The sequence below is a fragment of the Calonectris borealis genome, chromosome 1 (assembly GCF_964195595.1).
Source record: "Calonectris borealis chromosome 1, bCalBor7.hap1.2, whole genome shotgun sequence".
Taxonomy (NCBI): domain Eukaryota; kingdom Metazoa; phylum Chordata; class Aves; order Procellariiformes; family Procellariidae; genus Calonectris; species Calonectris borealis.
The window spans coordinates 199,059,648-199,075,540 of record NC_134312.1 but is presented as its reverse complement, the minus strand read 5'-3'; the positions used below and the strand labels follow the sequence as shown (position 1 = coordinate 199,075,540).

The window sequence follows — 15,893 nt, the reverse complement described above, 5'->3', positions numbered from 1 at the left end:
TGGGACAGTAACAAGGATGGGTTTTGCCTGAACAATGAAGACTTCAATCCCAGAATCAGGTTTAGTAGTTGTTAAAATGAGCTTGTGCTGGGAAGTACTATAGCTGTTACTGGAAAACCAAAAGAGGAGGGTGTGACATTTTTTGCTTTAGAATAATAAAATAAATGTGACACTTGATACATTTTTGCATCACAGAGGATATTTTGTAGACAATTAAAAAAACCACAATAATTTTAAAACTGCACAATAAAGTTTTATAAGACACAGCTGAGGAACTTCAGCTTTGTACATTATTTAATTCAAACACGTACAATAAGAGAAAAATAATGGGAATGTAAGTTTGTACTTATTTCCAGAAAATAGATTCATTTGACAAACAATGTTCCAAGAGTAAATAAATCTTGTAATGCAATTACTTCAGAACAAATGCACATCAAGCTACTGCAGTCCTATACATTGTACTTCAGCCGTCAACAGCCAATTCATCTGCTCTGTAGCCAGGACACTTCATTTACAACATGTGTAACAGCACACAGATGGTTAAGATGCACAAAGCAATGTACGTAAGACAAAATGTTACAAAACACTTGTCAAAATAAAATATATATGCAAGTCATCCCTAGTATTTACAACAGATAGTTTTAAATTAACGATCGTTCAGAAGGCATTTCCTACATACAAATGCCACACATATAGAAAAAAAGCAGAAAGGCAGTCAAAGAAAGGTACTGTGTTAGTTATGGCTAAAGACCTTTGGCTCCAAAACTCTGTTATAATTATTTTCAAAAGACAACTAAAATGTGGAACATTTGAGTAGTCGGTCTTTGAACTCCGTTATTACACTGACCACTAAAACTCAATGTGAAATTTACCATGGCAAGAGCCACTTGTAAAACGATCTTATTATCTTATACATCAAATGCTCTGAGTTAGATGCAATTATGGTTTGGCATTTTCCTAACTCAGTGGGAACACATTTGAGGACAATTATATTTTACTGCATCTCATGCATGAAGTCTGAGGTTATCTGCTCAGCAGGCCATCGGGAGGGCTCTGGCTGTGCTTTACCTAAACGAGGCACAAATGTGCTTAGTAGTCGCCCTAGAACTTTTTACAGTAACTTAAAGCATGCAAAAGCAAGAGGAAAAGAACAGATGTTGCGGTCACACCTTTCTGATCATATATAAGTTTTGTCATCAGAAGGAAGATCAGGGCACGAGTTGCTAGAACACAAACTTTTACATTTTAGTTCCAACTCTTTTTTCCCACAGACTCTGAAGTCAGGCTGAACCCCAAGTAAATATTTGTCTTAATTGTTGAATAATGTAATTGTGTGTTTTCATTTAACTATAATTTGTTTAAAAGATTATGGTGTAGTCTAAATTTGGCCTGTCTTCTTATATTCTATCTTACTCAGTTGCAAGGTCAGATTGCAAAGAAAGAGAGAGTATTACAGAACAACCATGTCTATATGTAGGGTACTATATGTAAAACTGTCCTGAGTAATCTGCACCATGAAACATTTGCTTTTCATATCTCTGAAATTCACTTCTTGAGAAAAAAACTGCTGCATCCAAAACCATATGCAAACATTTCTGTTCATTTTTAGGGCTAAGGCACCAGCACTACTACATGGGAAGAGCCTTCGCAGGCACTGACACGTCAGAAGATACATCCCAAAACCTCTTTTTTTTCCAGCACTCCACAGAACCGAGCCCTGGAAGGAAGTAGGTTTTAGCAAAGACACATATGCAAGTAAGTGTGGATCTCATAACGTCTTCAGGTCTAGCTGGGAAAGCTTCTGGGTGAGCACTGCAATCCAACTTCAGACATTTTTTTTGCATCCAGAACAAGTCTTTCAAAATGTGATTATGAAAAACATCATCTCCACTTCCACAGTATGTGCATCACTTTGGTTTGCAGGCGTGAATGTGGCAAGTACCCACAAAAATGGGTATGTAAGAAACACAAAAGGGTTACTCATTTAAGGGGAAGGGCAGGCATCCATGCCTGCATTTGGAAGTCTGCTCCTTGTGTTTAAATTGAGCATTTAGAATTATCTTTTAAAAAAATCTGAACAGAAATGGCTTGTTTTAAATATCAGAAGAAAAATACAACCCAGCCAGCTTTTTTCACTAACTCTCCCGTGCATTTTCTTTAAGCTGGATTGTTGAAAATGTCAGTGCATATTTCCAGTTCTTAACTGTTTCAGGTCATCTTTCATTGCTATGGGAAAGCACAAGCAATGAAGTTGCAGTGAACAATTCGGCTGAGCGTCACCAGACTTTGCATTATTGCTGAGCTATATACACAAGGCATTTGAAATGTACAGTTGTCAAAAGACGTCATTTAAAATCAAAACCACAAACCTAGGCTTTGCAGAAGCTGCCACAAAGTTATCAAATCACAAAATCTAGCAACTAGTGGGCTTCACAACACTGACGATAAATAAAAATATAGAGGTAACAATAGTAGTAGGAACAAATACACGTTTAAAATAAGGCTTTTTTACATTGTTGTTAAGATGCCTGGCCTCTAGCCCCTTGTTTGTTCTTCATATATTACAGATCCATGACAAAGCTGATTGTGTCCATTGTTAAAGAAGACCCTTAGATCTATCCTTATCATCAAATAATGCCCCTAATCAGCAGCATAGGATAAAGTATTGTGAAGACATTCATAGCAAATCGGTTCTGAAACATGGAGTCTTTCTTTCCTTCCATATTACCAGCAGTCTTGTCATCCTTAATGAGAGCTATCAAGCAGAAATGATCAGTGCTGCAAATATCAAGATCCTGTTTCTTCCTGGTCGCTTTTTAAAAGTTATTCTCCCAAATCAACTTCATGTCATAGGTAAGTCGTAGCAATGCAAATCACCTATTGCATATGCTGGCCAGAACTGACCTTAATCGAGAGGTTCTTCCCCTTCCAATACAGACTGATGACTCTGAGACAAAAATCCATCTCCAGTCCACACAATTTCTCTGTCCCTTCCAGTAAGGATTTCTCTTTATTTGTGAAGAAATAATTGGTCAAAACCCATTGTCAATTGACTGTGTATAAGAAGCATGGATCCAGACTGCTTCAATATCTTTACATTACCATTCATCCATTTTCTAAGTCAAGCTGTATGAATACAAAGTGTGAGAACTATGTAACATAGCCAGCAGTCAGCATGTACTGTCTCAACTCTGACTTTGTACATTCACATTATTTCCGTTAGAAAATAAAAAAATACTTTTTACACAGAGAAATAAGCATATTGGAAATATAAAGAAGCATCTCCCAGGCAAAGAAGCGCGCAAAAAGTGATATCAAAGCTCCATCCTGAAGAGCATACATGCATGCAGTGTATTGCTGTGGCTGAAAGTAATCAATCTGAGATGCCCTGGGCTCCTCTTGTTTCCACTTGTGTGCAATAAATGCACACTGATCCGTGCTGAGTACAGAGATCCCAGACATCTTTATAGTCCATTTCACACTCTGTTCATGTTTCTATATGACAGAATAAAATTTCCCTGTTCCAATCTGGAATATGGTAAGGCCTTGCGGGACGTTCTCCTGCCATTTGGCAATTTAATAGAAAAAGACAGGAAGGATTAAGGTCCACTAAATTCTGCAACAGCTGGTTAATCACATGGGATGTCTACACCTGATTTTAATGGGTGGTCTCTGCTCAGTGCTCCAAAAGGAAGGAGAAACTCGCCTAAGATTCCTTGTTGATATACCCCTAAGGAAAAATTCCTCCCTATCCTAAATTTGGCCATCAATATAAGGTTAAGAAAAATGAAATGTTACAATGACCTGCATGATTCCATCACTACTTCAGCATAACTAAGAAACAGAGATCAAATACTGCTGCTTCAGAGTAACAGCAAGTTGTCTTTGTCAGAAGGGAGACTGCTCTTCATCAGCAATGCTGACACTTGGCAACATTGACTTCAGAGCAGTCTTGAGGAACTTCATTCTTCTTCTAGACAAAGGCTGTATTTCTGGCTCAAGGGAGCCCAAGGTTTTCCCTCCAAAACTGGAGATTCACTGAGCTCAAACAAGCTTAACCATGCCTCCAAGGCCCTTCTCTGGAACAAGTCTCCTTCTGTGCTGATGTCCTTCCCAGGTCCTTGGCCTCTCACTTTTTAAAGGGGGTGAGTTTGTTGAAGGTATGCCAGAAGAGGGATGGCTTCCGCTTGGGTTCTGCCAGGGCAAAAACCTGCTGCTGCGGGATGCTGGTAGGCACAGTGATGTGGCGCTGATGAATAGGATGCAGGCTTTGGTGTGGAGGAGGCACAGGACACCCGTTATAGCTTACACCTGCAAAAGGAACCATTTAAGAAAGCATAATGAGTCAGCTAGCAGAGCAACCAACACTGGGAAAATTTAAGCACAGGACCATGGAACAAATTCAATGGTCAATAAAGCCAGTACGAATTTTGCCATGATCTTGAATGGAAGCACTTCTAAAGGTTATCTTTTCTGATGTCAGACTTTTTAACTGCTGCATTAATTTGGCTTAAGAAGAGAATAATACCAGTAAAAATAACATTACAGAATTACCAAAAATGAGCAGGAGTTTCACATAGCCTGGCTATATTGTTTCCACAAGTAAATTCTGGTATTTCAAAGGAATGACTTAACACAGTAGATACTCGTATTTTAGTCAACTCTCAGAATAAGGCTGGGTAAAATACTGCTACCAACAAAAATGTTATTTCTTCAATTTGGTAAATATTTTTCCAGGCTAATGTTCTCAGACTTTGACCTTTGTGCATTCAGAACGGATTCTCCTGATAACAATTTTCAGCCACTCCCCTGAAAATCCAGACAGGTTTTATAGGTATCTAGTGATTGATAAAGAAAAAATGCTTTAATAATATGAATCCCAGGGAGCAGAGGACTACCTAACATCAACTCCTTCACTCCTAAATTCAGACTTAATCTGGTCCCACTTGCTCAATTTATTCTCTCAACACACTTGACTTTAAGATGAAAAAGGACAAAATCACAACACATTTTCTGAGAGGGAAAAGGAATAAAAAAGCTGTTTCCAGAGAAACACGTTTCTAGTCCATCCTTCCTTCTAGTCTAGGACAGAAGGAAGCCATTTGGAGTGTGTTATCATAAATACAGCAACACGTGGCTTGCAAAAAGAACTTTAGGATAGTTTAAACAAAGCACAGAATTACTAAAGAAGAACAAGCTGTTTGAGTAAAAGCAAAGGAAGGAATCAGTAACCCACATTTCTAATTTAATCTCTGCATGCACTTTCTTACACCCTTAAATAAACAGCTTGCCTTACCTCTTGAGAATCTTCTCTAATAAAGAGAATACTGACTTGCCTGTCTGAAGGAGACTAGGCAGCTGATTTAGTAGTCAGTTTACAAAGGCATTGGAATTTGATATTAAAATACAGGTTAATGGAAATTATTTGAACTCCATGTAAACCATGAAAATTTTCTAAAAGATTGAAGAACTCAACCATAGCCAGATTATGCTATTTCCTAACATAAAGAACACTGGAACACAGTAAGAATGTAAAGCAATTCTAAACACTCACCTTTAATTTTTCCATGCCTTGACTTACGGGCATTCTGCATGGCTTGTTTCTTCTGGTTTTCTGAGATTTCCATTCCTATGTCAAAGTGTAAATTAGGGCACTGGTGTAAAAATACTGTATCTAATACTTGATTACATTAAATTAAAAGAAATAAGTAAACTATATTTTAAACAATTTTTAGTAAAACTTAATAGTAATATGCCTGAAGTTTTTAGAAGTATGTTTTACTTTGTCATATAAATTTAAAGATAGTTTTTCACTGGGATAACAATAAGAACATTCATTTGCCTGTAGATTACTGGGAAAAGCTGCTTTCCAGTTCCTGCAAATGGCAATCCCTGGGGAACTAACGACAGAAAAAGTTCTTTTTATAGGTAAGTCCAGATAAGAAGAGATTTTAAAAAAATGTAAATTAACACTTCTGAAAGCTACAAGCTACCAAGTAATAGATCACAAATGCAGAATCTGTTTCTTTTTTCACTCACTCAGAGCTAACTTGGGGTAACAAATTGAAGTCGCTGGTATCGCAGTAGTACAAAATTGGGTATCTTTCCCTCTACTCGGAGGAGACAATATCACATAATCTGCCAGACACCAAAGCAGGCTGTGATGTGGTTGTGGCTGCATCAGACTGGGGCTGGATCCCTCACTCCGGTTTCTCACGTACTTGTTTGCATACTTGTATGACTTACATGATGCTATAATATGTGGTCAACCCTATGCTATTTAGTATCTTGTGATAGGTGTACGACTGATCCGTGCTGAGTACAGAGATCCCAGACATCTGCTATGAAAGGTGACACCAGTGACTGGTGTCGTCTGGAGCCTACGTACAAGCACTCCAGTCTCCTCTCCCTGTGTGCAAGACAGTTGAGATACACGGATATGTTATGTTTGCACAAGGAGACAACAGGGCGCACATGCTGTCACTCATTTCGCTCATATGCACATAAAGAGCACAGAAGTTGCAATTCAAAGTCAGAATGAAGTGTCTGCTTTGGGTCCATTTTGCATCTTCCTGCACTTCTCTGTACTTTTAAAATTTCTTTTACTTTTTTAGCCTGAACTTATGAAGAAGTTATTATACATCAGCCTATTAACTTGCAATACAACAGCAGTTAGCCATAATTTTGGGGTAGCAGATGTTTATTTTATTCTGCGGGGTTTTTTTCCTTTATAGAAACAAGGAAACACGTTAAAAAAAATGAAAGCAATTTCATCAACAGAGATCAGACCACTTTCTTAGGGTTACTATTAGTGGTTTGGAGAAGGATTTTCTGGCTATGGCCTTTTCTTCCCATATATTCATAAAAGCTAAGAAAAGCTATATGGTTTGGGAGACAGTGACTCGCACCAAAGTGTCTTTGAAAATAGAAGTAAAATGCCATTTGCAGTTCTGAATTGGAAGAGTATGTATTTGTTCTCTGAGTGGTTAGATTAGAGGCTTTGTGTGAAGTCCAGCAAGATAGCTTACAAAATCAACAAGATAAATTTAAACCTGAGGTTGAGGATACTGGCGCCTTTCCACTGGTTTTGGCTAAAGGAAATGTTCAATTATGCCAAAAAAATGAAAAGAAGCAGTCTTCTGGGTAATGGAGAAAACATCCAAGCCACTGTGACTCGCAAGACCAGATGGACATTAGCTATTACAATCAACTATCTTTCCTCTGGTTCATGATACCTGTGCCAAAACAGGTACATCAGAATAATGAGTTGCGACATTTGAAAAGCAAGTTTCCAGAAAGCTGAATTTTACATGGATTTTACATTTGATAATGCGCCTATGTGCCATTATCAAAAATACAGTTTCTCGTTATACTGAATTTCCTTCACTATATTGCACAGTGACTGAAGAGCAGCAAGCACGATGGACCCTCCCTTGCAATCCTTGCGCTCAGCACCATGGGAAGTTGTGGCCCAGCCCTAAATAAGGGTTAGCGCTATTGCAACAAATCTCAAAGTTATCACTGCCACTGCTGCCACGGTTGAATGGTTACCCTTTTGAATATCGTATGTTGATTTTCGTGAGGTCCCAGTAGAATAAATAATGACATTTAGGGCTGTAGCTGCTACACCTTTGCAGTTTCCTCATGCTTGGGGATTTCTGCAGCAGTGTGGGGATTTCTGCAGCAGTGTCACTTAGAGGGAATGGTAATACCCCACTGCCTGCAAAGACAGACATGCTGCTGCCCAGGGCAAGCACTAGTGTGAACCTCAGAAGCATCCTGACATACAGCATTTAGCCCACTCAACATACCCTTTCAGTGCTCCATAAAGCAACCACTGCAGGAGGAAGAGTAGATGCAGATTTGAAGAGCTCAAGAATGCTCTTCAGAAAGGATGGGAATGGAAAATGTTCACATTTTATCTTCTTTTGCTCAGTCCTGCTCACAAAAGTGCAGGAGCTGTGATTTATTCCATATTGTCCTTCCATATGACTGTACTACTGTTCTCGTATGCTGGAGTGGAGGCTTTCTGTAACTGTTTTAAGAGGGATTGTATGGAAACTCATCATCAGGTCCTCTGCATTGCTTTATTACCTTCTGATCACCTTCACCCTTTTGCAATATCCACTTTATCTCAGAGTTCTGTTTAGGTGAATTAGGAAAGGCAGCCACCACCCTTCCCCGTAAGCACAAGATAATTGAACAAGCTCTACACAGAGCAACTCGTGAAAGATATCAGTGTTGTGCCCAACAGAGTCATAATGTCACACCGTGATGTTCAGCACAGGAGAAGAGTTGGTTTTGAACAGTTTGGAAAGTTTGAGGAAAGTTTGGCTGTGGCTGCGTCCTTGTTTACTCTAAACCTGAGACAACGGGGGTTAATTGCAACAGTTGGTGCAATGGGGAAGAGTTAAAACTGGTTTTAGAGTATGAATCGGTAAACTTGAAAGTATTTTCTTCAGCTTATGGACTATCTACAATATATATGGAGGAAGCCTTATTTTTGTCATATTTACAACAGTATCAAAGAAGAGAAAGCCACTGAGATCAAAAGGTTTACATTTGTAATCTAAGGGTTATTCCTGTCTTCATATTCTTCTGACCAGCTGTTTTAAGTGAACATGGAATATGAAATTTGGCATCTTGTTTAAGTTTTAATAATTTGTGAGTTATATCGTCCACTTCACTGCACTTCCAATTTTAACCTGCTGTCATCCAAAGCCTAAGCCTGAAGAGTGTTATAAAAAGGAGAAGTTCTCATGCAGTCAACACACACAGATGCACTAATATTTTCATTACTTCTTTAGGAATATTAAAAAGAGTTTTATTTTTCTTATTAGTATAGCTGTCTTCTTTGTGTATGTTTTGCCAGTGAAATTTTGCTGGAGCTTCTGTCACTGATTTTAAAGGAAGCATGAGACTATGCAAAAAAAAAAAAAAATTTAAATTACAATCCTAAACATACATTCACACAGAAGACACTGTCCTTAGAGTGTCCCACAGGCTGTGGATTTAAAGCTGATCCTGGATTTGCTACCTTTTTCCCTGCTCACTCAAGGTTAGGCTTCATTTCTCTGAAAACTGTCCAGTGGTGCGCTTGTTGGGTCTCTACCTAACGATACCATGCAGCTGAACAGGTCTCCTGGACACAGGAGGTGCCATTATATGACATGGACAGTATAAACCTACAATTATTGCTGCTTGGCTTTATAATAAAGTGTCCTTTATGAGCAAATGTTTTGGGCCAATGATTCATACAAAAGTGCTAGGATTTTGGATGGATTTTTATTATTGATTGGTCTTTGTGAATTGCATCTTGTCATATCTCATATCTCATTCTGCTCCATAATGCGCCAGAATCACATGGGTTATGCTGTGACACGGATGTCATAGCAAACTGACCTGGACCTTTGGCCCACAAGGACAGGGCAAACACACCTGCACAGGCTTCGCTTACACAGCTAAAGCTCATGTCAGGTAAGAAAGACACACCAGTCCCAGAAGGCAGAGTGCACATCTGCACAAAGTATAAAGAAGTGTAAAAGCAAGAACATTCCCCTTTGTTTTTACTACCTTTTAGAGAGGAAATCCTTCCACTCACCCATTTCCTTGTCTTCCTGAACTCTTCTCCTTTCACTTTCACACGCCTCCATCCATCTCTTTTTATCCTCCTGTTTTTTTGCACAGAACAAATGAATCTCTTCTGTTGCTCTGTTTATTATCTTAAAAGCATTCTTGACATTGACGTTAAAGTCTTTATCTCTGCCATCTTCAGTGTCCACAATTTCCATCTCATCCATGTCAATACGATCCTTATAATACAAGATGTCCCTTCTCAGTAAGTCCTTCTTACAGAACACAAGCTGATGGTCAAAAAGGAAGAAAGTCCTCTGCTGGCTTTTGCCTTGCTTTGATATTTTGGTCAGTTCTCCTGAGTGGATCAGTTCTGAGCTTCTGGCTAACACATCTGGTCCCTAAGAAGAGAGATATATATGTGTAGTAAGTAAATAATATTTTAAGATCTTCCTGTGTGCCTAACCAGTCTCATTTTATAATCAAGTCTTGACTTCATTCATTTTTCTTGTACTTTTATTATTAGATTTGAAAATGTCATAGAATGTAGATAATCTCATACAGGCAAACTCAATGAACATGGTTCTGCTCTACTTTTTTTCAGCTAAAATCAGGAGGAAACTCATTAAAGTAAGTGAAGCAGGTTCAAGTTCTCACAGAACTACCAAAAATCCAAAGGAGATTCTATAGGTGTAGAATTTTTAAAAAATCCACTTTGTCATCTCAATCCAATGCCATCTCAACGTGTCCATGTTAATACATGCTGCTCTTCCTGATTTATAAACAAGGTAATCAGTAACAGATTCACTGCAAATGAAGCAACTGGACTTTTAACTGAGCAATGACCAGTTGAAAAGTAGACACCAGAAACTACCCACTACGCAGAAAGACATATCCTGTAGAGGACATGAAGTACTGTACACAGTACCTTTGCTCAGGAAAGGGACAGGCTGACACTTACCTCCCAGTCTACGATAGAGACTTGCCAACGTGCAATCTTGTCTATGCTTTCTAGTCTTCGTTTTCGCTCATTGATCAGGCACGCTACATTCTTCATAGCCTCATATGCAGCTTTTATGTTGTTATAATCACTGTGAAATGTAGGCATGTTTCAAAGATCACTTATGCAATGGCGATATGATGCAATCACAAACTGTGACACAGTGCTTGAAGTATTAGCCGACATTACTAGTTTATCCCTGTACTCAGGGTACTGAAATAAGAGAAACCTGATTCTCAGCTATCCTGAACCTCACATAGTAGTCTGTACAATTCAGTGCTGCTGTACTGCTAGGCTTTGTCCAGGAACAAATTATTAAACTGGTGGAAGAAGGCAGAAGAGGTAGATTAATGAACTGAAATACTATCTCTACTGAAAACAATGGTAGAACTCCCATTGACCTCAGTGATACCTACATGTCACGAAAGGAATTTGTTTTTAAGCAAGATTTTAGTGGGATTTTGTTGGGAAGGGCAGTGCTTTAATCGTGTTTAACAACTGTATTTTCTCCTTCTTGTTCCCAATGGCTGGGTCAACGAATGCAAATGGAGAATGTTATGTGGGCAGAAAAAATACCGAAAGCAACCTCAAACAGGGCGAGCGAGGGACCCAAGAACATGGGCACCAAAGAGAGGAATTAAAGTAGACAATGCTGACAAAGTGGCCTGTTTTCATGCAACAAGTGTGTGATGGCCAAGACAGTCACCTTCCCCTGCCTGCTCCAGGTCAAATGCAAGCCTCCTGTCCTTCTTCCATTGCTCTGCTCCCCTCCTTCTTTCCCTGAGCTCCCCACATGCTTATGAATCTCCCCAACCTGTAGGCAGGTTTTCGTTCCCCTTTGAATAGCATCCATCACTCCTTCACCTTCCTCAAATGGAGTCTCTGAGAAGAGAGAAGGAAAGAGATGTATTTCTTGCCTTAAAGTCCCAGCAGAGCAGCTGCCTTCCCTCCTTTATCAGAACACCTCATGCAGAAAAGGCAGCCAGAGGTAGAAAACAGCACGAGCCAGAAATAAATCCTGCAAAGGGGTCAGCCTCGCTGTCCTTTTTATCTGCTTCTGTCTCAGTTCCTATTTTCATCGGCTGCTGCTGATGGATGCTCTTCCCTTCTAAATCTGCATGTTACTCTCCTCTCTCTATTTATATCTATGGAAACTCTTTTCTGCCATACTATATACAAAAAGTGAGATTAACAATACAGGATCCTACTAACTTCGGGGAGATGTCCCACAGGGTGACTGCATGATATCCATGCTGCTACTCTTGTCCTTCCTTATCTCAGTTCCTCCTTCTCCATTGGTGTGTATGTTATCCCACACTTGCTGCATAACCTGTAGCCTTCATGGCAGGCTGTGCACATCAGATCTTCAAACTTCTTATGAGAACAAAACAAAAAGCTACCAAAAAAAACCAGTTGGCTGGAGCTTTACCAGGGCTCCGTGTGAGTGCAGGCCTGCCTGTTTGTGAGCATCTCTGTACACTGGGCACCTTCTGTGCTTGTAGGCATCTCTGGATGCTGTGCCACAGAAGAGGAAACAGGTACTATGGGTGGAAGGTGGCAAGACCTTGCTGTCACTTCATCTGCAGGTTTAATAGCTCACAGAATAATCTTTCTAAAATTAGTAGCAGTGAAAGAGATACCTATGTTAGTAATTGTTATTGCAGGACTTCCCAGGTAGCCACAGAACTGAATGGAGGCATTTCACACCTAAATGTCAGTACTTCACATCGCTTATATTTTGCCCCTGGCAAAAATCCTGTGGTCTCCAAGGAGAGTTTTCTCAAGGTTAAAGAAGTGCAGACTTTGGCCAAGGAAGCATTGCCTCAAGCTGCATTTGGACTTTGAGCACAGGAGTCACAATGGAACATTTTTCTTGCAGTAAAAAGGTAAAAAGGCAGATATTTAAAGATAAAATCTTAATTTAGTCAAAGATTTAATCAGCTCAGGGGTATACTAGAAAGGCTAATAACCTGCAACTTCAATTCTTATTTATCCCAGCTGAAAATCTAACATCTGGACTTTACTGCAAACAAAGGCAATGTTTATTACTAATAAGTTTCTAAAAAACATTACCTCCAAACTTGCTCAGCTTGTATTTTTTTCTAAGGTCCTCTTTACCTTTTCTTGTGTCCACATTTATGCAGCTTCCCCCTTTCTTCTGTGAATTTCCTTCTCCTTCATTTCTTTGACACAGTTTCTTTTTCACTCTGATTTACACATCCCTCCCTGCATCCTATTTCAGCACCTTCTTCCTTTCCTTCTCCCTCTTTCACTTACTCCTCATTCTGTCTTGCATCCTGTCAGTCCCCTGTGCTGCATTTTCAGATACTGTTTTTCTTAGTATTTGTGATGGTTCCAAGATGCCCATCTAGTAAGGAGCTCCTGTCTTCCTGTCTGTAGTGATCAATGGGAGTTTTGTTCCTGATCTCTAAAGCCTCAGTGTTGTGTCACCCAGAAAGCTGGAGTAATTAGGTGTTATTACTATTATAAGATTTGTTTTTTTCATTCTCTCACCTGTGCTCCTGAGTGGTGTATTTAAGCAATTCTGCAAGCTGCAGAGGGTATTTGCAGATTTTCTGAACGGGCGTGAGAAGAAAACCATCAATGGCAATGTCAATCATCTGCTGAAGCAAGCGACAGGCCTCAAAGAAGTGACGGTATTTGCCTTGTTTCATTAGTTTGGCAAGTTCAATGCAGGCACTGGGATGATTGTTACAATACTCTGAATAAATAGCAAAGCCTTCTTGCTATTAAAAAAAAAAAAGTCAAAGCTTTAACTAAAGTATTTGTTTATAAAGGAGGAAAGAAGTTTTTGTATCATCTATTATATCTAATTAGATGAACTAATCCATTTTCTGTATTATTTCCAGGCTGATCAGCCTTGAAACTATGCAGAAATCTGCTTTGTAACTGTCAAAACTTCTTTGTAAGAACACAGAAATAGAAGCCTCCATTGAGTCAGGATAATCAAACCCACTTTAAGAAGTGCTTTTCTTTGGGGAAGACAGCTATAGGCTTAGCAAGTGTCTATCATGACACACCACAGCCTCTTTCCCCACCACGTTCTTTCCTTGTTTTCTTCAGGAAGTTTTTGCATGTCCGGTATGAGATCACTGCAAATAGTCCAGCTCATCTGTGATCATTACAGTTTTGAAAAGGAAACTTAAACTTGTGTACTATGTTACACGCTTGCTAAAGATGAGGAAAAATCTAAAACGTTTAAATAATTCTTTAATTGTAAATTATTTTAAATTCTAAAATGCTATCTATACATAGTTTAGTATTTGATAAGCACTTGTTACTAAAATCCCCTCCTAACATGGTAACTTAGCATTTTCTTATCATATTTTGTTAATTTCAAAAATAAAATCGACTTTTGCAACGTACATGTTGAAGAAAACATGAACCTATTTCACTTAGATGAGGTTCCTCTTTGTTGTACTGTTTCTCAAGATCCTTCAGAAACTTCCTTTGGAACTTGTAAATATCTTCAATATTTCCAAAAATGGTGCTTAACTGAGCTGTGGTGAACATTCCTGTATGTTTGCGACACTGCCGAATATAACCCTGGAAATGAAATAAAAAAACTCTTTAGGTTGAAGATGTGAAAACAGGTTCTAACCTAAACAAGCCCATTTGAGCTGGCAAAAGCCAGCATCTGAATCTGATTTGCATCTGAAATGTTTACACATTGATTCTTGCAGTCCAACTTCTGTCTCACAGTACCATAAATGAATCGGGGAACCAGAAACCTGCCGAGTGCATAAAGCCCATTCGCATCTCCTTGTTACAACTACCCGCCAAGCTGGAGGCGAGCCCGGTGTAAGGCCCCATGCATGCATGCTACTACTTTAGCTGCCGCGCTTTTTCGCAGCAATTTCTCTGTGCCATAACGGTTCCTCTCTATGCAGATAAGAATAAACCCTAAAACAATTAATATAAAGACAATTTCTACCAGGGCTAAAGTACTGGTTCCTTAACCAGTAGGTAAGTAGGGCACAGTCTAAGCCAGAGAAGCAAAATGAAGAACATACTATAACGCATTCAGAATGCTGCTGTTTGGTAAAATCCACACGGTATTGGCAGGAAGTAATAGTATTGGCAAAAATGCAATCACTTTTCCAGTTTTTTTCTCTTGTAAGAACATTACAGGGGTCCAGTTCACTTTATTTGTATCCAGCGTTAAGTACATACACAACTGAGTCCTCTAGTTTTAAAACATCCTCGGAGCAAATTCTGCTCTGCCATCAGTAACCGACATTAGATCACATCGGCATTTGCATAGCTAAGAAGCAAAGGTACGACCGGGGGCCTCTTAGGGCTGAAACACACAGCAGCAGCTGCCACGCACAGCCGGCACATCCTCGGGTACCTGTTCCACAAAGCTGAGGATGGTGAGGAGGATACAGTGCACGGGCTGAATATCCAGGAATAGCTGCTGTGCTCATACTCTCGTATCAGTTATGGCGCCAGGGTACAGATGAGTGCGAAGGTTAACTGGTATGATAGGGGTTACCTGCCAGGCTCCTCAGTTGGGCTGCTTTCAGACAGGTTTCCCCCAAATCGCTTTGGGAACAGACAGCTGTAAAAAGCCTTGCAATTGCTCCAGTGAGGTTTACCAGGAAGCAACCCTGAATACTGCTGGCACGGTTATGAATATTCCTGTCTCCTCCACAGCCTGAGAGCTGTGCAGTGGCTACGCTGCAAGCCAGCTACCACATTTACAACTGTTAGGAGGATAACTCCAACAAGGAAAACTAATTCCTGTGCAGGTCTTGTAATGTGGACTACAGACACTTCTTGAATGTAAAATGTTTTTCTGGGTATACTCCAGCTTCATGATCCTGACTGAACCAGCCCTAGTGATTCATTCTAGTGCAGAGCTTGCTAATTTGGATTAGTATCTGCAGTAGCTTTTCTGGCTTAGTCTTACTTGAGTGTATTTTCAGCCTTATGTCCTGCTTGCGCCACCCTACAGGTTCACTCTGAGGAAAGCAGCCCATCTCTACCCTACATGTTGAACATGGAGCATCACTTTTCTACTTGGAAAATGTGTGTTTGCTGTCTTGCACTAAACTCAGAGGCATGTCAGATTTTTAAAAAAGAGGTATAAAATATATGTATTAGAGAAAATTAATTATTAATATCAGTCAAAGAATTAATAGGTCAGTAAAATATGTAAGTCATGTCCTAGAACTCAGTTAACCATGGCAGCGACTCAGCTGTGTGTACAAATTCCTCCCTGATCTTTTAGGCACACAGTCAAATCTACTAGCTTAAGTAAATAGTGAATCTCAATGACAAAACTTACATTTCATGT

General features: G+C 39.5%; 1 protein-coding gene across 2 annotated transcripts in view; it reads right to left on the bottom strand.

Moving 5' to 3' along the window:
* Nucleotides 1-236: 236 nt before the first annotated feature.
* The window catches only part of SPATA13 (spermatogenesis associated 13), a 77,542-nt gene continuing 61,885 nt past the window's right edge, over nt 237-15,893 (bottom strand). For both annotated transcript variants that reach the window (XM_075139913.1, XM_075139914.1), the window contains exons 8-13: nt 13,961-14,140; nt 13,088-13,320; nt 10,535-10,664; nt 9,602-9,974; nt 5,555-5,629; nt 237-4,311 (exon numbers count right to left, since the gene is read on the bottom strand). In XM_075139913.1, coding sequence (XP_074996014.1) covers nt 4,130-4,311; nt 5,555-5,629; nt 9,602-9,974; nt 10,535-10,664; nt 13,088-13,320; nt 13,961-14,140 — 1,173 coding nt within the window. In that variant the 3' untranslated portion in view covers nt 237-4,129. The remainder of the gene's footprint in view (nt 4,312-5,554; nt 5,630-9,601; nt 9,975-10,534; nt 10,665-13,087; nt 13,321-13,960; nt 14,141-15,893) is intronic.